General features: G+C 47.2%; 10 protein-coding genes across 10 annotated transcripts; 5 read left to right on the top strand and 5 right to left on the bottom strand. All coding sequences in view use genetic code 12, as the record gives it.

Moving 5' to 3' along the window:
- Nucleotides 1-213: 213 nt before the first annotated feature.
- Nucleotides 214-2,205, top strand: vps5 (Vacuolar protein sorting-associated protein vps5; the record flags this gene model as incomplete). The annotated part of the gene is made up of 1 exon (XM_006684885.2): nt 214-2,205. One exon carries the CDS (start codon nt 214-216, stop codon nt 2,203-2,205), a length of 1,992 nt encoding a protein of 663 aa, XP_006684948.1.
- A 658-nt stretch (nt 2,206-2,863) lies between these two features.
- Nucleotides 2,864-4,225, top strand: PSN45_002591 (uncharacterized protein; the record flags this gene model as incomplete). Its single annotated transcript, XM_006684886.2, has 1 exon — nt 2,864-4,225. One exon carries the CDS (start codon nt 2,864-2,866, stop codon nt 4,223-4,225), a length of 1,362 nt encoding a protein of 453 aa, XP_006684949.2.
- Nucleotides 4,226-4,355: 130 nt separating this feature from the next.
- SMY2 (kinesin-like protein) lies at nt 4,356-6,662 on the bottom strand (the record flags this gene model as incomplete). Its single annotated transcript, XM_066157896.1, has 2 exons — nt 4,356-6,588; nt 6,646-6,662. 2 exons carry the CDS (start codon nt 6,660-6,662, stop codon nt 4,356-4,358), a joined length of 2,250 nt encoding a protein of 749 aa, XP_066013993.1.
- A 212-nt stretch (nt 6,663-6,874) lies between these two features.
- LYS22 (homocitrate synthase) lies at nt 6,875-8,092 on the bottom strand (the record flags this gene model as incomplete). Its single annotated transcript, XM_006684888.2, has 1 exon — nt 6,875-8,092. The coding sequence occupies one exon, from the start codon at nt 8,090-8,092 to the stop codon at nt 6,875-6,877; it is 1,218 nt and encodes a 405-aa protein (XP_006684951.1).
- A 798-nt stretch (nt 8,093-8,890) lies between these two features.
- Nucleotides 8,891-9,724, bottom strand: PSN45_002588 (uncharacterized protein; the record flags this gene model as incomplete). The annotated part of the gene is made up of 1 exon (XM_006684889.2): nt 8,891-9,724. The coding sequence occupies one exon, from the start codon at nt 9,722-9,724 to the stop codon at nt 8,891-8,893; it is 834 nt and encodes a 277-aa protein (XP_006684952.1).
- A 438-nt stretch (nt 9,725-10,162) lies between these two features.
- On the top strand, nt 10,163-11,680 carry MET7 (Folylpolyglutamate synthetase; the record flags this gene model as incomplete). Its single annotated transcript, XM_006684890.1, has 1 exon — nt 10,163-11,680. The coding sequence occupies one exon, from the start codon at nt 10,163-10,165 to the stop codon at nt 11,678-11,680; it is 1,518 nt and encodes a 505-aa protein (XP_006684953.1).
- A 102-nt stretch (nt 11,681-11,782) lies between these two features.
- PSN45_002586 (uncharacterized protein) lies at nt 11,783-12,955 on the bottom strand (the record flags this gene model as incomplete). Its single annotated transcript, XM_006684891.2, has 1 exon — nt 11,783-12,955. The coding sequence occupies one exon, from the start codon at nt 12,953-12,955 to the stop codon at nt 11,783-11,785; it is 1,173 nt and encodes a 390-aa protein (XP_006684954.1).
- A 296-nt stretch (nt 12,956-13,251) lies between these two features.
- Nucleotides 13,252-15,564, bottom strand: PSN45_002585 (uncharacterized protein; the record flags this gene model as incomplete). The annotated part of the gene is made up of 1 exon (XM_066157895.1): nt 13,252-15,564. One exon carries the CDS (start codon nt 15,562-15,564, stop codon nt 13,252-13,254), a length of 2,313 nt encoding a protein of 770 aa, XP_066013992.1.
- Nucleotides 15,565-15,840: 276 nt separating this feature from the next.
- On the top strand, nt 15,841-17,880 carry SUV3 (RNA helicase; the record flags this gene model as incomplete). Its single annotated transcript, XM_006684894.2, has 1 exon — nt 15,841-17,880. The coding sequence occupies one exon, from the start codon at nt 15,841-15,843 to the stop codon at nt 17,878-17,880; it is 2,040 nt and encodes a 679-aa protein (XP_006684957.2).
- Nucleotides 17,881-18,024: 144 nt separating this feature from the next.
- Nucleotides 18,025-18,615, top strand: PSN45_002583 (gluconate kinase; the record flags this gene model as incomplete). The annotated part of the gene is made up of 1 exon (XM_006685103.2): nt 18,025-18,615. One exon carries the CDS (start codon nt 18,025-18,027, stop codon nt 18,613-18,615), a length of 591 nt encoding a protein of 196 aa, XP_006685166.2.
- Nucleotides 18,616-18,695: the final 80 nt, after the last annotated feature.

The raw sequence follows: 18,695 nt of genomic DNA, 5'->3' as shown, positions 1-18,695 counted from the left end.
GCTCATAGACCATAGTGTAGTATGTGAAATGACCCTGGTAGAAGCACCGAGCCCGCGGTAGTACCGCCGACTCCCGCTACAAAATACACCGCGCTCGCCCACCACCGCCAACTCCCGCTACAAAATGTACACCGCGCGGACGAGATACTTCTCTCACTTAACCCGCGCCCTCGCCATTCTTACCTTCCTCCGCCCTTTAGCACTATACCACAAATGAATCACGACGATGATCTAACGGCGTCACATTGGGACGACATTCTCTCTCCCTCGACCCACACCTCATACAATGCCGCCTCCAGCACCTATTTGGATCCCGAATTTAATGGGTTCCAGGACTTATCCCTAGGGGACCCAGACAACACAACCACACACCACGACGACACCGAGCCCGAATCCAGCGAAGAAGACTCCCACCAGGCTCCACTGGCCCACCACGAAGTTCAAGAATCGTCCTATGCGGTGGACCTGGTGACAGAGTCTCCCAATTACAACCATTCATCTGCCTACGACACCGCCAGATCTGAACTCGAGCAAATGCACGAGTTGAAAAAAGAAGAAAGGGCCAAGCAGAAGTCCAAGCTCATGGACGAGTTGGCCAGCAACGACGATTTCGACCACCAGTTGGAGCAGTCGGTGATGGCTGCTACTCCAGGGGATAACTTTGACTCGTTGTTTAATGATGCTAAAAGTCCCATCAAATTTGATCTTCTGGCTGATGTGAAGAGCAAGAATGGCAAGAGTAAACAGTTTAAACGACCTCGGAAGTTTTCTCTGCAAAAGAATGCCAAAAACTTGAAGTCCACCCCTGCAAAAGAGAATGAAAATTTGGGACCTCTTGGATCCACTGATAATAAGTCTACTGATAACCTTTCGATGAAATCTGCTAACGCCAAGGAAGAATTAGTCAAGGAGTCGGAGGCTCCATTGTATGATCTTTCGAAAGATGCCCAACGGGAGCAGCAAGCAAGAACCCCAGCGGCGATTGCAGCGATCAAAGCACATAATGGAGAGCACGACCCTAGTAAACCCAAAAACCATCTCGAGATAACTGTGGGCGATCCAATGAAGGTGGGGGACATTACCAACGCACATATCGTTTATCGTATAACCACCAAGAATAAGAATCTTGAACCAAGCACTTTTCCACAGCAAACTGAACCGTTCATCGTTACCAGACGGTATAAGGATTTCCGGTGGATATACCACCAGCTCCAAAACAACCACATGGGAAGAATCATTCCTCCACCTCCATCGAAACAGACATATATTGGCCGGTTCAATGAGAGTTTCATTGAGAACAGAAGGCTTTCGTTGGAGAAGATGTTGAGCAAAACCAGTAGCATTCCGGATTTGTCCAACGACCCTGATTTCATCATGTTTTTGACTAGTGAAGACTTTGCAAATGAGTCTAAAGAAAGAGAAAGAATCAGTGGATCTGGTGCATCTTTGCAGAATAATGACATGTTGGATAACCCTGCCGACACCAGCTCTGCCAATAACGGTTTCATGTCCTCGATCTTTTCTATCTCCAACAAACCCCAAGAACCAGAAGAGTTTTTCGACACCAAAAAGCATTATATTGAGGCCTTGGAATCCAATTTGCAAAACTTTTACTCTGCAATCGAGTTGATAATTAATCAAAGAATCGATATTGTTAACATTATCGAACAAATTACTGTGGCCATCCAAGAGTTGACCGATTTAGAGATATCAAAGAAGACATCGGATACTTTGGCGGCCTTCAATGAAGTGCAAATCAAGTTGAAGGACAACCTTGATAGAGTCAACTTGCAAGACCACTTAACCTTGGGGTTCACCATCGAAGAGTACTTGCGGATAATTGGATCCATCAAGTATGTGTTTGATCAAAGACTAACAATCTACGAGTCGTACCAAAACAACTTGAGCGATTTAAACAAGAAAAAAACCCTGTTAACTAAGTACAAGCTGAGAAATCAAGTCGATAAGATAAGTCAACTCAACTTTGAAATCGACAAATTACAGACTAAAACCGATAGTTTTGAGAAGAGATTCAAGACCATTAGCGACACAATAAAACAGGAGCTTGAAAACTTTGAGCTTGAAAAAATTGACGATTTCCGTAACAGCGTGGAAATCTTCATAGAGAGCTCCATTGAGTCTCAGAAGGAAAGTATTGAGTTATGGGAAACATTCTATGAACGACAAAGCCTATCTTCCTACTAAATTTCCCATCTATTATTTAGTAAATACAATATAACCGCAACTTACTGACCAGATAATGACTCTATACCACATCAAAATTAACTTAACCACTTGAACATAATCTACCCCTTTTCTATTGTGTTTTTCACTAAAACCGCTTAGTGAAAAATTTTTAGCGGCTGTAATTGGAGGACGGGCTAAAATAATATCAATACTGTTAGACCAAATTTCCCACTAAAACATAATTGATATTAATTCAGACACTAAGGTGCAGGCAAATGGTGCTATTGAAAGTCGGTAACAATGTAACTTTTATCTATTGTATTCTCAACCAGTTTTTCATAGGACACTACATAGGAAAGAGCCGGGTGGGGAGATCCGGGGGTATGGCCGAGGGTGGTATGCGGCCCAAAGCCTCGCGGGGATAGGTATCAGTGGCCCTGTCAAGGCGGCCCTTGATGCCGTGGGGCCCAATGACTTCCGAGGCCCTCACCGGGGGATGATCTCGGTGACTCAATACTCCCCTAATCCTATCCAACCTAAACTTGAAAACCCCCCTAACATTCTTTTCACATTTTTCAATTGTGTTTGTGGTTACCTTTTCACCAGCTTGGAAAACTCCTATCTAACCCACATCCTTCTTCTCATAAGTAGATAATATTCCAGCTCAAAACTTCGCATGAATCAGGTTCAAATCAACCCCACCAAACTATCGATCCTTTCCATAAATCGATCCAGGTACTGGATCTTCAAGAGTGCCATTCTCGAATTCTTGTACGCTGAAGTGGATAAGGCTGGAGGTAACGAATTCGAGGGCTCTGGTAGTGAAAGTGATGAGGATGAAGATGAGCTTGAAGATCGACTCAGCTTTCTTAATCTCACATCAAAACCTCAACGGAACAGCCTCTACGACCTGTCATCATCGTCAGCATCATTCTCCACGCCAAGGAGAGGAAAGAAACACGGGTCGGTGTCGTCGATGTCGAGTTTTAACTTGGAGACCAAAGAAATCGATAACTCCAGCAAGAGACATTCGGTGACCAACACCAACCCAGCACCGACAGCGTCCAACACGGCCCGGTCTGACTCCAATGAGTCAGACAGTGAAGGCCCGGAGGCGCCCAACTACTTTTTTCACATAGCATTTACACCCATCGAGTGCACCATTATCTGTGCAACGACAGTGATGCACAGACTTTTCAAGGAACCATTAAAGGCGTGTCAGGAATTGAACTACAACGATGTGACATTGGTGGAGCAGCAGTTTGTGAACTTGCAAATTGATAGCGGCGGTGGTAGTGACAATAACTATCGGATTTTGCAGTTGACCAAACCGTTGTCTGAGAACAATATCTCTCTCTTTTTTCTCTCGAGTCACTTCAGTGACATCGTGTTGATCCCCCACCACTTGGAAGATAAGGTGGTTAGCATCTTGACCCAAAGTAACTTTGAGTTCAACGACTTGAGTGGCAGCTATATCATCAACAATAACTTCAATCCCATTGTGGCTCCTTCTCATGATGAGAGCTCTAAGGGTCTTGAAGACCGTGTGTTCAAGCTCTTCAAAGACTCGAACATCAAGCCGTGTATAGACAAAAATGTCCTGTTGTTGCTCACAGGTTCTAGGTCCAATGATGTTGCTGCCACCATCCTCAAGGCTGCTGCAAATTTGGCTGCAAATAACATTCCCGATTATTTTGCAATTACTCGAACTTCACAAAATGAAGTGTCGTTGATTCTCCCCAGGTCCTCCAAAAAACGGTCGAAAATGGGGTTCCAGTCGAGGTTTTTAATAGGTTCGACTCAAGACATTATCAATCCCGTAACTATAGACTTACAGAAACTCCCATTGGATTCTACTGGTATTGTGGCAGGGGTGGCCAGCAAAATCTTCACCGGTATCAATAGTTTACCGGGGTCAGACTATCCTTTCGAATTAAACTTCTTGTCCATGGCCCGTTCGGCCATCTTAATGATCCCCAAAGAGAACGTTGAGCTTGTGAACGAGATTTTAAGCAGTATTGATTACGACAATTTATGACTTTCATTTTAGGTATGGTGTATAGGAAAATAATAGACCCTGAAAACGGTATGTTGTAGGAGATGTAGCGTCAGAGAATATTGGTTGATATCAGTGTATATTTTACTGAATGCTGTATGCGAATGATATGCTAATTCTTTCTACCCTTTTTCTTCTTGTTGGTGGTGGACCAACCTTCTTCATCCACAAATTGCACCCTGTCAGCACTTTCAATGATGGCCTGGGACCAAGCACTCAAGTCGCTGGGAGTGCTTATCATTCTTTCGGTTTGCTGTCTTTTCTTTAAGAACTCTTGGGCAAAAACACGGCCGTTCATGGTGGCAGAAGAGCTGTAGATGGTTTCGGAGATCAATTGGGAAGAGTCAGTGTTATTGGGTAAGGAAATGAACATTTCCAACAAATCGTTGGATGACACACTAGGATACAAGTTAGTCATTTGAGACCGGGCCCAGATCACAAAGTCTTGTCTCAAAGTGTCAAAGTTGTTATGAGAAGTAGCTACCACCGGCGCAGAAACACTTCTCAACACCAGTGGGTTAGTCGAGGAAGTAGTAGTAGAAGACTTGATCAAGGTACTGGTAGATGCCTTCTTTGCAACCTTCTTGCTGGTGACAGTAGACCACGCACCCGAGTCCTCGGGGGAAGAAGAAGCAATTTGGGCAGCAATGGAGTTGATAGGCGTCTTCGACTTTCCCTTGGCCAAACTAGCAGCTTTTCTCTCTTCTTCCTGGATTTCGGCTAAAGTTTTGATAACCTTGGTCAGGCCATTGGTAGCACCACCTGTAGTCCAATTAGAAGTGGTGGGTAACCCACCAGCAACTGCCTTTTCTCTTTCTTCCCTCAAAATCTCTTCTTTCAAAGCTTTAGTCTGATTTTCGAGCTTCAATTGGGCTTCAAGCTTCTTCTGCTGCTTGAGTTTGGCACTTTCCAACTGCTGGATTTCTTTCAAAGTCATTTTGGGAGCTGCCTCTGGCTTGGTGGATGCGGCCCAAGGGGCTTTCACGTCAGCAGCCGATACCGGTTTGAGAACCTGGACTTTTGGTGAGGGTTTAGGAGTGGTTTCTTTTGGAGGTTCTGGTTTGGCTGCCTGAGGTTCGGGTCCAGGGATCACCACCCGGGGCTGAACGATGGGTTCTTGAACTGGCTCGGGAACAGCCACTTGTTCAGAAGCAATCACCACTTTTGGCTGCACAATTGGTTCAAACTCAGGGACTGATTCAGAGGGGTCAGGGGTGGTTGTGGGCTGATCAAAGTCACCCAAAATGCCGGTCACCACCGTCGAATGCAAATTGGCCAATACCGGGTCCGCAGACTCCACCACTGGTGCAAATGGGGAATTTACACGAGACTGCGAGTTGACAGTGGAAGTCCATGGCGAAATGGGCATGGGGCCTCCGGGCTGGGAACCGTTGGAGCCGCTTGTTGGCTGAGAACTGATACCGGTATTGACGGTGATAGGAGTGGAGGGAGACGAAAAGTCGTTGATACCCCAGTTCAGATTACCACGGGTCAACACCGGGTTGGGGCCGATCTGGTGCTGGAGAAGAGATGGAATGGGCGAGAACTGGTACGCCATGGGCTGTGCGAACGGCTGGCTCAACAGGCCAAGAAGCGACCCGTTGAGGCCATTGCTTAATTGCGGGACCTGCTCCAGTGGATGAGGTTGGTTGGCCTGGGGTGCCTGCAGTAAAGGTGGGAGCGGCACCTTGAATGGCGCCACGTAGTCTCCCACAAGCTCACAAAACGACTTTAAACTGTGGTACTCCAGGTTCTGGCGTTTGATTTGTAAGTCCAAACTAAGATATCCGTCTGTGAACCATGAATGCATCAAACCTCCGTTAAACGGCCCTTGTTCATTGCCCGACGAGTCCAAGTAGAGCCAGAGAATCTGATCAGGGGAAATTAAAGACGTTGTTGGTGCCAATGGACGGCTGGACGACGATAACAGAGGTGTTTGAGTAGGTAATTGGTGGGTTGACTGGTGTATCGCTTCGAATGCAGGGGCCAGAGCTGCTGGTGATGGCTGGCTAGTTTCGTTGGCACCTAAGGAAAGGGTCTGCATGTCTGCGGTTACGTGGTCCGTCTCGTTGAGGCGTAAGTGATAGATCGGGTGGGGCTTCGAGTGCTTGAACGAGGAAGAATCCAGTGATTCGTCGGCCTGGACCCCGGTAATATGGGTTTTAGGAGCCAATATGTTATTCTTGGATGTTTCCCATACTTGGAATGCTTCTGGTAACGTGTAGGACCTACTTCCTTTATTGGTAGGGACGGTTGCAGAAAAGGTGGGTGTTGTAGATGAGGCATGGGAATTGCCATTTACAGCGGTGGAAGTCAAATTCGAAGGGGTTTGGTGGGGGTCGATGCTGGAGATGATGTTAGCGGGTGTACTAGCACATGTGGCTGGCGAAAGTGGTACGTACATAGAAGACTGAGACATAATTATGGAGACTATATGTGTTGAACAGTTGAAAATTTTTGCGTTGAGCGCGACAAGATGCGCGAGGAATGCCATCAAATGGTGTTGCAACCCTATGCAAATACCATCTATAAATTGGGCTCCAGCCACCTAGAAGATGACCTATGTCACATACAAAGTGTCTACGTGAAATTAAATACGAATATCCATTGATTTTTGCATACGATCATGACCTACTCGGTCTTTTGTTTTTTGGCATCTGGCTCCTTATTATCATCAATAGAAGAGTGATACTCTTTGATGATGGAATCAACATCATCGATGTTCAATTGTCTAACGTCTCCCAATTGTTTGATTTTGGCGGTGACCTCTTTACACTGCTCATCCGTCAAATCCAATTTCAATTGGTCTACTCTTGACTTGATGGCATTCCAACCAGTCAACCGGTTGGCGAAATGGATATATCTCGTCAACCCGAAATCAGATGGGTTCAAAATCTCGTAGGTAGAAGGGTTGGCCAAGATGGCTTTGGCGTGAATACCGGCTTTGTGGGTAAAAGCACAGAAACCGGTAATAGGGTTGTTGAAAGGAATGTTGACTTGTACGGCATCAGCCACCAAGTTCTCCAAGTCTCTCAATTTGTGCAACTTATATTTGGACAACACGTAATCCCTGTTGGCGGTGATCATACGGGCCATCAAACCTCCCAATGGAGTGATTCCGTTTCTTTCACCGATTCCCAACACCGAAACATCGATCAATTTGGCTCCTCCTTCCAAGGCCGTGTAGGCGTTGGCAATGGCACACCCGGTATCGTTGTGGAAGTGGCACTCGATGTCACAACTGACCACCGATTTCAACGTCTTGACCAATTCATACACCTGTCTAGGGTTGGCTCCTCCCACCGTGTCAGCAATACCGACTCTATTCACTCCGATCTTGTCAACGGTTTTGTAGATGTTCAACAAGTCAACCAAGTCACTTCTAAAGGAATCTTCAGAGGAGAATCTGATTTCAATGCCTTTGGATTTGACAAATTCAATCACCTCCACTGCACTCTGGGCAATGTAGTTCATATCCTTACCATGGGAATATTGTCTCAAGAACAGAGAGGTTCCAATCACCACGTCAACCCCATCGACACCGGTTTCAACAGCCACTCTGGCATCATCCATGTGACATCTTATATGGGTCAAGATCTTGGCTTTCAATCCCAATTTACAGATGGCTTCACAGTCTCTCCGGGATTGTTCAGAAGCAACAGGTGAAGTCAATTCGATGTAGTCGACACCGAAGTCATCCAAGGCTTTGGCGATTTCGATCTTCTTTTCGGTTGTGAAAAACGCATTGGCAAATTGTTCACCTTCTCTCAAGGTTGATTCGATAAGCTCGAAGCTGCTGACGTTGGACAAATAGTCCGAAGGATTTGGTCCGTAAGGATTCAGAGACATTTTAGCAAAGTAGTGAGTTTCTTCTAATGAGAAAGCTGGCTCTTTTATATGTCTGGTGACTAATAGAAAAAACTGACTGATTGAAAATTTTTCAGTTTATTTGATTTCTCCAGAATCTGGGTTGCGAACAAGATGAGGCCTGCACACAAGCGCGGAATTTTAGTGATAATGAGTCAGAGATAGCTGGAGCTCGAGGCTGGCGATGAGATGGGATCGGCTGCAACACCCTTATTTTGGGGAAATTGGATCCAGGGAAACCGGGAAATTGTTTCTGGTGGATATCAGAATATATTATGCTGGCTTGGGAATGGTTTGGCGCTACCACTACCAATACTCTACCATCTGTCTATTCTTATGACTCATTGGTCTGGGAGAATACGACTTTTCGGCAGACGCGCGACTCGCGCGACATCCACATATTCCTTCGGACTTGTGAGTAAGTATTCCTTTAGATGTAAACGGTGATACCGTGGGAATATAAATGTCTCTTGTAAATATTTGTAGATAAAGACCCTCAGAGACTGTTCGGGTCAATGGGGGTACTTTATGTCAATCCTTCGAAGATTTGAGAGTCAGTGAGTTCAGGTTACAAATTTTCTTGAATGATAAATGTGCTCTTACTTTCAAGCTTGAAGTAAGGGCTTTCCAAAAAAGTCATCAAATGTCCGGATTTGAACTCAGTTGACTATCTCTCCAACTGTATTTTCAACAACGCGACATCCTTATCCCTACTGCTGCAAAACATTCACTTATATTCTATGATACACTTTTAACTATACAATATCTTCACTAATAAGACTACACCTCCTTGGAAACTATCTTGACATATCTGAATATTTCCAGCTTCAACTTGCCAAGTTCTCCATTTTTGATCACCACCTTGTTATTCAATCTCTTCAAGATGGTCTGAATAACAATGTTAACCTCATTATCCGACAAGCCGGTCAACTTGTGCCAGTTCTTGTGAATTCTTTCTCTAAGTAACGTCAACTTGAAACAGCCAATAAGTAATTTCTTCAACGGGAAGTCCATCTCGTTGAAGTTCGCAAAGTTATTGGATTGGTTCAAGTACCTCAAAAGGTAAATGATGTCCATATATCTGAAAAGGTAGATAATTGACTTCAAAAAATTGGGCAACGACAACTTGAGGCGGTTGACCATAATGATCAAAAACTTCTCCAACGAGATCTTGGACTCGGAAGAAGAAGGAGGGAATAAATTGGTAATTTTGATCGAAATATACTTGACAATCACCATCATCAACTGGTTTCGCTCTTGTTTGAAATCTTCGGGAGCCAATGTCGCAGCAGTAAACCCTTTGGCCCTTGACCTCTTGGGTCTTATCTTCCTGGCATTCCCACTGGAACCGGAAGAAGACTCAGTAGATAAGCTACTGGTATTGGGGCTGGATTCGACATTCTTGATGCTATAGTGATCGACCGAATCAAGTCTGGAACTCCTTTTACTTTCCAACTCGTCGTCATCGTCAGTTACATCATCAACAAGCAAAGGGATATCATTGATGTAATCGCTGATATTGAACCCGGCAGGTTCCCCTTTGATGTTGGGCTCAGTTTGGACATTAAAATTCTTATAGTATTTCAACGGCATGATTTCACCTGGTACAACCATTTCTAGTTTAATCAGAACTTTTAACAAGTAACAAGATAAAATAACTCAACTATTCCTTCCTTATAGATCTTTTGCTATACTGACAAGGAATTTAACAAACTATGTCCTTAGGGCAAGCTTAAAAAATCATCGTGTTTGTAATTCTTGGGATGATTAAATAAAACAAAAAAGTTGGGTAAGGCTATTACGGACAGTAGAAGGGTTTAATTAACTATTGAATACAATTAAAGTGTACTTTAATCGATTTCTTGTGAGTAAAACAAGGGGCACTGCGTGTCGCTTTATATTTTCTGTCGAGATGAGTCATGGTCGTGTGCCGCCCTCTGGCAGCGCCAACGGTGGCCACGGCTCCGACCCTGGGCAGAAGCACGCCCGGGGGACGTGCGCCCTCCCAGAGCCTCGCGCCATCTGATGTATTGTGCCGTTAACTCCACCACCATGGATATGAGAGGAGGCAGAACTTATAAAGACGCTATTGCTGCGTTGAATACGCTCCAGTCGAACTTCGCATCGCTCGAGGCAAAGCGTCAGATCGGCCCGTCTGTCAACAAGAATGAGTACTCCATCAAGGTGGTGTATGAATATATTAGAAGATTGGGATACTCGCCCAAAGACTTTAATCGTCTCAATGTCATCCATGTCACCGGAACCAAAGGCAAAGGTAGTACGTGTGCGTTCACTGAGTCGATTCTTCTCCAATACGTTGCCAATGGCGGTGGGCCTGGAGGTATAAAAAAGGTGGGACTCTTCACATCACCGCATTTGAAGTCTGTACGGGAGCGGATCAGAATAGATGGTAAACCAATTAATGAGCTGCTTTTCACCCGGTACTTCTTCGAGGTCTGGGACAAGTTGTCTAACACGACATCTGATGCTGACGAGTTCCCTGACCTTGAGCCGTACGACGTGGTGAAACCCATGTATTTCAAGTATTTGACGATATTGTCGTTTCACATTTTTATGAGTGAAGGCGTCAACACCGCCATTTACGAGGTGGGTGTAGGAGGTAAATACGACTCGACCAATATTGTGGAGGCACCTACCGCCACCGGGGTCTCAGCCTTGGGGGTGGACCACGTAGCGATGTTGGGTAGTACTATTGATCTGATCACCTGGAACAAAACGGGGATCTTCAAACGGGGGTCGCCTGCGTTCAGCAGCGTCCAGCACGAGTACCCGCAAACACACCAGCAGATTACCGAGCGGGCAGAAGAGCTTGGGGCCAGTTCAATTGAATTTGTCGATGGGGTTAGTGTGGCGGGAGTTCGACTCGGGCTCCAGGGCGAATTCCAGCGCGACAACGCCGCCTTGGCGGTGAAGCTCGCGGCAGCGCACCTTGCGCATCTCGGGGTCACCGACCTTCCGTCTTCTGACTTACTGTACTTGCCAGCCCCGTTCAAAGAGGGTTTGGCACGGGCCCAGTGGGACGGGCGGTGCCAGGTGATTGATCACAAACCTGGTTTTGAGGGTCTTTCGTTCTATATCGATGGTGCTCATACCCTTGAATCGATTAATGTGTGCACCAGCTGGCTCGCTACCCGTAGTGAATTTGGCGGTGCCGGCAGCCGGAGAAAAGTGCTTTTGTTCAACCAGCAGGGAAGAGATAATGCTAACCAGCTTTTGACCCAGTTGTATGACAACTTGCACGGGCGAGTTCTGTTTGATACGGTGGTATTTACCACCAATATCACCTGGGCCAGCGGATACAACGCCGAGTTGGTGTCGATGAACAATTCGCAGGCGGCCATTGATACCTTGTCGGTCCAGAAGGGGTTTGCTGAGGTATGGGAACAGAGGGATGCTAAGTACGGGAAGAAGACGGAAATTAAAGTGTTTAAAGAGATTGAAGCGGGCTTAAACTCTCTTAAACTGTTGGCACCAGCCGATGTGTTTGTAGTGGGATCTTTGCATTTGGTGGGAGGAGTTTTGAGTGTTTTGGATGGAGATAGAGATTAGGTGCTACAGAATTATAGAATTACGTTCTTGCTTGTATTTGACCTCTAGTTGATTTCTAAAAGTATTACCACACATGAGTTCTTGCTTGTATATTTGTCCGCTCTACTTGATGTTTTCTCTAAAAGTATTAACCACATCGCCAACAGATACTAGAGATGCTCTCCATGCTGCCAAATGGCTCTTGACACCTTCCAAGTTTCTGGCCACTGCCTGTTGGTCACTTGGTAAGATAAATTTGTTAATTCTGGTCAAGTAGAAGGTGGAATTAGTCTGATCCAATTTACCTTCAACCAAACCAGCTTTTATAGAGTTGATCAATAACACTTCCAAATCAGTAGACGAAGCCACTGGAATTTCAGCGAGATTGAATTCGAACTTACTCGATGTTTCAAAGAATTTGCACAAGGCCAAGATCTGGGACTTGGATTTCAAGTTGGTGAAGTCTGGCGAGTCTTCGAGTAATTCCCCTTGTAAATAACGAGAAAACAAAGCCACCAACGCATCGGATTGGTGGGCTTGAATGGCCTTGTTGACGTTGTTATTCACCATGAAGGAGAGATCGATTGTGGAGCCGTTCAAGGCAAATTTGATCAAGCTTTGCAATTCTTGTTGGTCCAATTGGTACTGCTTTGTGAATTTGTTGATCAACTCTAAAGACTTCAGTGAACGAGAGGAGTCCAATTCAATGAACGACCAGAAGACCTGTTTGATATCTTTTTCAGACGCTTGGGCTTCTTGTAACCACAGAACCAAGTTTTCACCGAAAGATTGCTGGAGAATCGAAAAGTCAAGCTCCAACTTCTTGACAAATGATAAAATCAACGTCACCACCTTCACACGGATAGAAGAGGTGCTGGGCAACAAGTTGAAAACCAACGTCAATTCAGACAATATACTGGTGGCTTTAATGGACTTTCTGTCTCTCAAAGACAATTGTTGAACAGGACTGGAGTTGATCAAATTGTTCAATAACTTGTCTTCGGTATCTTTGGCGAACACAGCTTCAACTCCACCTTGGAGGGCACTTAAGATGTATATGATCAAGTTGAAGGTTGGTTCGAACTCTTTGTCACTCAAAGTTTTCAAATACTCTGGTGATGATGCGTCGTAAACCTTCTGTATAAGAGCTGATTTATCGGTGAAATCAGCGGGTGAAGAGGGAATATGGGAGTCCAACGACTGAGAAAAGTCTGACGATCCCTTTATGGTGTCGATGATCTCCCCAAGTTCTCTCACGGAGCTGGTGATCTCGTTATCAACCACAAATACAGACATGATGATGTTGAAACAATTGAAAATTTTTCGCGCACTAAAATAGGTGAGGACTGTGGTAGCGGAAGAAAATGGGCTAGAGTGGTACTTAGTAGAGTGAGGTGAGCAAGAGTGGTACTTGGTTGAGTGAGGTGACAACGATGTAGCAGCGTTGTGTACCCAAACCCGAGCAAAACTATTCATACATTAACTATTAATACATTGCCTTGATGTCTCTATTGACACCAAGACAAGAGGAAATCCACGTTTGTAGATCAAAGCCTCTGGTTCTCTCTAGCTCTCCTGACTCGTCCCTGTTGTCAACTCGAATTGTCATCCTCGTTCTCTTCCTGAATAGGATGCGTGGTCCCGTACTTGATCTTCTCCCCTTTAAACTTGGGTCCATTTGTCACACCCACCGGCGGAGAGCTGGAACGAGGCACCGGAGCCGCCAGCGGGAAGGTGGAGTTGATGGGCGAGCCCGACCTCCCAAACACAAACAGAGCCATATTCGACTGAGGCATCAAAAGACCACCGGTTCCAGTGGTGGTAGAAGCTGCCGGCAGAAGCAACTCACTACTTTCAGTAGACGAATTACTCAGAACCTGGCGAAGAGAAGCAGCTTTTTTGGTGGTGGACGGGTGTCTCAGCATCGCCGATGTCGATACCGACGCAATCAGCACGTCACTCGACACCTGGCGTCGGTACGTAGGTCGTTTCGTGGTTCCATTGCGAGCAGTCAGTCGGCCAACATCTTGGGTGGAAGCGTTCAACGACGACGACTCGTACAATTCCTCGTCAAACTCGTCCATGGAGTCCGACGCAAGCATCTCCGACTCCAGTTCAGAGGCCATGGTCGAAAGCTGGCTCACGTGACTCAACTGTGAAACCATCGAGGTGGGTCTTCGTAGTTTGGTCGGCGTCAGGGCCAGCGGGGAGAGGACCATGGCCGACGATTTGGCGGGCTTCTGGTCCTTTGAAGCTGGTTTCACCTCCGATAACTTGGGGTTGGACTGTTCACCGGGGTACGGCTGGTTTTGGTTGTAAATGTAGGCCGAACCACCATTAGAGCCCAAATGCTGAATGGGCATCAACACGTTATCTGGCACTGTTTTCGGACTAGGGCTGTTGATGGTAAGGTCACTGGTGTCTTCAAGGACGTACTGGGGCTCATCTCTTTTTTTCCAAAACTGGAGCCGGTTCATGAGCTTACGACCCGAAGGGTTAGAGAGCGGCCGAGGTCCGGCGGGGGACGGGGCAGACGATACCGACAGGCGGCGGTGTTCGGTGTAGAACAGAACCGTGCGGTCGAAGGGTGCGGTGGCAGCAGGGCTGGGCACGTCAGAGCCTCTCCCTACGTCGACCGAGCGTCTGTCGGTCGACCGCCGCGGGTCCGCCTTCCCCTGCCGGCTACCGAGACTTAGCGTCAGCATGATGCGCTCGAGCTGCGGTCCATCTTCATTCAACTGAAGCACACTCTTCATCTTTTTGGTGCTTTTACTCAACGAACGCCGAGCACGACGACTACGTCGCTTGTGCCGTACGTCTCGGGTGAGACTGAGGTCAAAGAAGGCCGTCAAAGAGTTCATGTGGCCTTCTTCGATGTCTCGCCGGAGTCGGTCCACGCGCACGCCAGCATGGGCCAACCGTTTTAAGAGAGCTTTTTCAACTTTGGACAGGAACCGGGTCCGGTTGGACATGTAATATTGCGAGATCGACAAGGCCAGATCTGTGTCTTTGGAATGGGAATGGGTGGGGAAACGGTTGGAGATGTCGATGAGAAATGGCGAGTTGAGGATGTCGTTGAGATTGGGCCGCAGCATCGGGTTCTTGGTAAGCATGCGCTGGATGAGGGTGTTGGCGGCCAGCGGCACCGACTCGTCGTACGTCGGCAGCTCGTGGATGATTTTATACTTTGTACGGAGCTCGTCGTCCTCTTCAAACGGCATCTGCCCGTAGAGCATCGTGTAGAGAATGATACCAAGCAGCCAGATGTCAGCAGAAAACCCGTTATATTTCTGGCCACAGAGCACTTCGGGCGCCATGTACACGGTGGTGCCACACATCGTCAGCAAAAGTCGGCGGGACGCAGGGCTAAACTCTCGCACGAACCCAAAGTCGGTGAGTTTGATGATGGATTTCTTCTTATCGGCAAGGAGAATGTTTTCGAGCTTCAAGTCTCGGTGCGCTAGGTTCAACAGATGCACGTACTTGGTGGCCTGGATGATCTGGAAAAAAAGGTGTTGGGTCTGTTTGTACTCTAGTCTTCTATTTTCGTAGATGAGATAGTAGAGCTCATTTCCCTGGCAGTATTCCATCACAAGCCAGAGATGGGTTTCGGTCTTGATCACCTCGTAGAGCCGTACAATGTTACGGTGCTTGAGCTGCTTGTGGTAGTAGATTTCGCGGACGATGTTGGGGTCGTCGATGAGACCTGATTTCAACACCACCGGTGTGTTGAGAAGAACATGGTGAGCAAGGTATGCTTTGCCAAATGAACCCTCACCGATTTCGTGGGCAATTCGGTAGTTGCCTACTTGATGGAGGGTTCTGTCGGTGATGTGAATATAGAACCGATTGAAGTCGTCCGCGAGCTGTGATGCGTAATTGTTGTTGTTGATGGTCTTGTTCATGGATGCATTGGTGTTTGATTTTACAAGCGACCGCGAAATGAGCAGAAATAGCCTGGGAAGCAGAGCATGAGGGAGGAGGCAAGAAAAGATGCCGGGGATTAGAGAGGTGATTATAGAGCCGTTTAAAGGGTCAGACCAACAGAAGGCTAGGACATGATACAGGTAATTGGGTATTTGTGGATCTTCCATCCATTGCTGCTGCACACACTCGGCTCTGCTGTTGCGCGCATCGAGTGCAAAAACTTGATGCCTAAAATATAAACTCACCACAACCATATGTTAATCACATGGACACGGCAGATGCTCCGGCCCCAAACGACGGCCATTCTTGCCGTCGATGCTTGGCGAAGCTACTCCACACAGCGGGCGTCCAGCTTGCCAGACTCCCAGTTGCTTAACGCATGCCTCAAGGACCCGCTCGCTAACCTATTTGTGAACCATGCCATCACCACCCCACCGACCAAACCACCGCCATACTCGCCCCACGCCATGGCCACGCTTTCGCGGCAGTTCAAGGATACCGTAAAGGCTGAGGTCAACAAGTACTGTGAAACTCCACAGGAATATAAACTGCCCCAACTGCTCACGCCAGCCGACTTTGTGAATCCTCGCTGGGAACACCTAGGCCCCCTCGTCCACGCCATCCACGCCGATATGGTGCCCCCGGCGTTGAAGAGCGTGTACGCCGAAGGCGACATCCTCACGCCCATGCTTTCCAAACTTGTGCACAAATTACGATCTCAGCAATTGCTTGTGACGGCAGAGGGCATCAGCAGGTCCATCGATTTTTCCAACCCGGCCCAGTGGTATCCCGAGACCCGGAAAATGAAGCGAAAAATTGTTATGCACGTCGGCCCCACCAACTCCGGCAAGACGTACCAGCTGTTGAAGAAGCTTGAAAAATGTCTGTCTGGGTACTACGCGGGCCCACTTCGACTCCTCGCGCGGGAAATCTACGAGAACTTTAACGGCAGAGGCATAAACTGTAACCTCGTCACGGGTGAGGAGGTGGTGGCCCGCGTCGATGATGACGGTAAGATCAGCCAGATCACCAGTGGTACCATTGAAATGGTGCCGCTTTTTAAGAAAATGGATCTCTGTATCATTGACGAAATCCAAATGCTCGCAGACGATATGAGAGGTGAGGCGTGGACCAGTGCCTTACTCGGTGTCCAGGCCAAAGAAGTCCATGTATGTGGAGAGGAACGTAGTGTCGACTTGGTACGACGTATCGCCACTCTCACAGGCGACGAGATCGAGATCAATCGGTATGAGCGTCTTGGAAAGCTTGAGGTAGCATCGCAGCCAGTGCGCGGATTGGAGAGGCTCAAGCCGGGAGACTGTGTGATTGCGTTCTCGAAACGGAAGATATTGCAGCTCAAAGTGGCAATTGAAAAATCCACCAAGCTCAAGGTGGCAGTCATCTACGGGGCACTTCCTCCTGAAATTCGAAGCGAGCAGGCCCATGGGTTTAATTCTGGTAAGTTTGACGTGCTTGTAGCAAGTGATGCGGTGGGAATGGGACTCAATTTGGCGATCAAGCGCATTGTATTTTCCACCACCCAGAAGTTCAACGGGACATCGGTAGCCCTGCTTACCCAGTCAGCGGTGCGCCAGATCGGTGGCCGTGCCGGCAGGTTCAGCCATGATAAGTCCAAGCTGGGCGGAGTAATCACCGCCATGAACAAGAAAGATCTCGCGTATATCAAGAAACACATGGATGGGCCCGTCGAGGACATTCCCAAGGCATGTGTGTGGCCCACCAACGAGGTATGGACAAGCTACATCTCCAAATTCCACCCCAATACGCTGATGGAGTCGATTTTGAAGGATATCGACAATGGCCCTATCAACTCCGACAACTTCTTCCTCACAAACATCGAGTCGAGGATGGGCATAATGGAGCTCCTACTGGCCGATGGAATCATGCAGCAGTTGTCGATAGAAGACCAGTTGAAGCTTAGCATCGCTCCCGTCAATTTGAACATCAATTCGCCCTTGGTGCTAGGAACTTTGATCAAGTATATTCGGAATCTCGTGGAGACAAAGAGCATGTCGATTCTCACGGTTGACTTCTTGCCACTTGAGATTCTTCGTCTGAAGCCGCTTCGGCTTTCCCCCGTGGCTGAGAGTTTACAGGTGTTGACGGTGCTCGAAGACACACATAAATTGGTGCTACTTTTCATGTGGTTGGCTCAACGGTGGCCATACTTGTTTGTGGATGTCGAGAGTGCCCACGACTGGAAGCTGTTGATTGAAAAGCGTATTGGGGAGGAGTTGAGTAATATGAGAGAGTCCAAGCGGATGAAGAGGTGATGGTTTCCCCAGAGTGTCCCCCACGCGAGATAGAGAGACGCGACCCCCACTGTAAATAGACCTGTAAATAAACTGCATCGCACGTCCCCCCCCCACGTCCGTCGCGCATCTCCCCCACCATCCTCCGCAATCTCACCGCTTTTAATGAATTCCGAATTCTCCATCTCCAAGTACACCTTAATGACTGGAACCATCATCGTGGTCGGAGGCCCCGCTGGCACCGGCAAAACTACCGCTGCTTCCAAGCTCTCAACATACTTCGACTGCCCATACGTCGAAGGTGACGCCTTGCATCCCCAAGCCAATATAATCAAAATGTCCAAAGGTATTCCCTTAACAGATGATGACAGATGGGACTGGCTCATCACCTTGACGGAACAGACCGCCGTCAAATGCAAGGAAGATCCCCACAATATCGCCATTGTGACGTGCTCGATGTTGAAGAAATCATATCGACAATTGATCAAAGACCATGGAAAGTCGTTCAACTTTGTGTTTTGCTTCTTGTATGCCTCATTCGACGAATTGGTCAACCGTGTGGAAAATAGAAAGAACCATTATATGAAGAGTGATATGGTGAAAAGCCAGTACGAAATTATGGAAGTGCCTGAAGGTGACGAATTAGTTGAAAATGGGGGCGACTGCTTGGCTATTAACACTACTGGTAAGAGCCTTGATGACATATTTCAGGAGATTTGTAACACTATCCGAGTGGGTAGGGTGATAGATAAATAGATTAATGAACATACGGGAGAAGAGAAGAGCGTTGAGAATAGAAAACATTAGAGAATGGAGAAGAGAAACAAACAGTGGAC

This window comes from Yamadazyma tenuis, chromosome 3 (assembly GCF_029203305.1).
Source record: "Yamadazyma tenuis chromosome 3, complete sequence".
Classification (NCBI taxonomy): Eukaryota; Fungi; Ascomycota; class Pichiomycetes; order Serinales; family Debaryomycetaceae; genus Yamadazyma; species Yamadazyma tenuis.
This window is presented reverse-complemented; position numbering and strand designations above follow the sequence as displayed.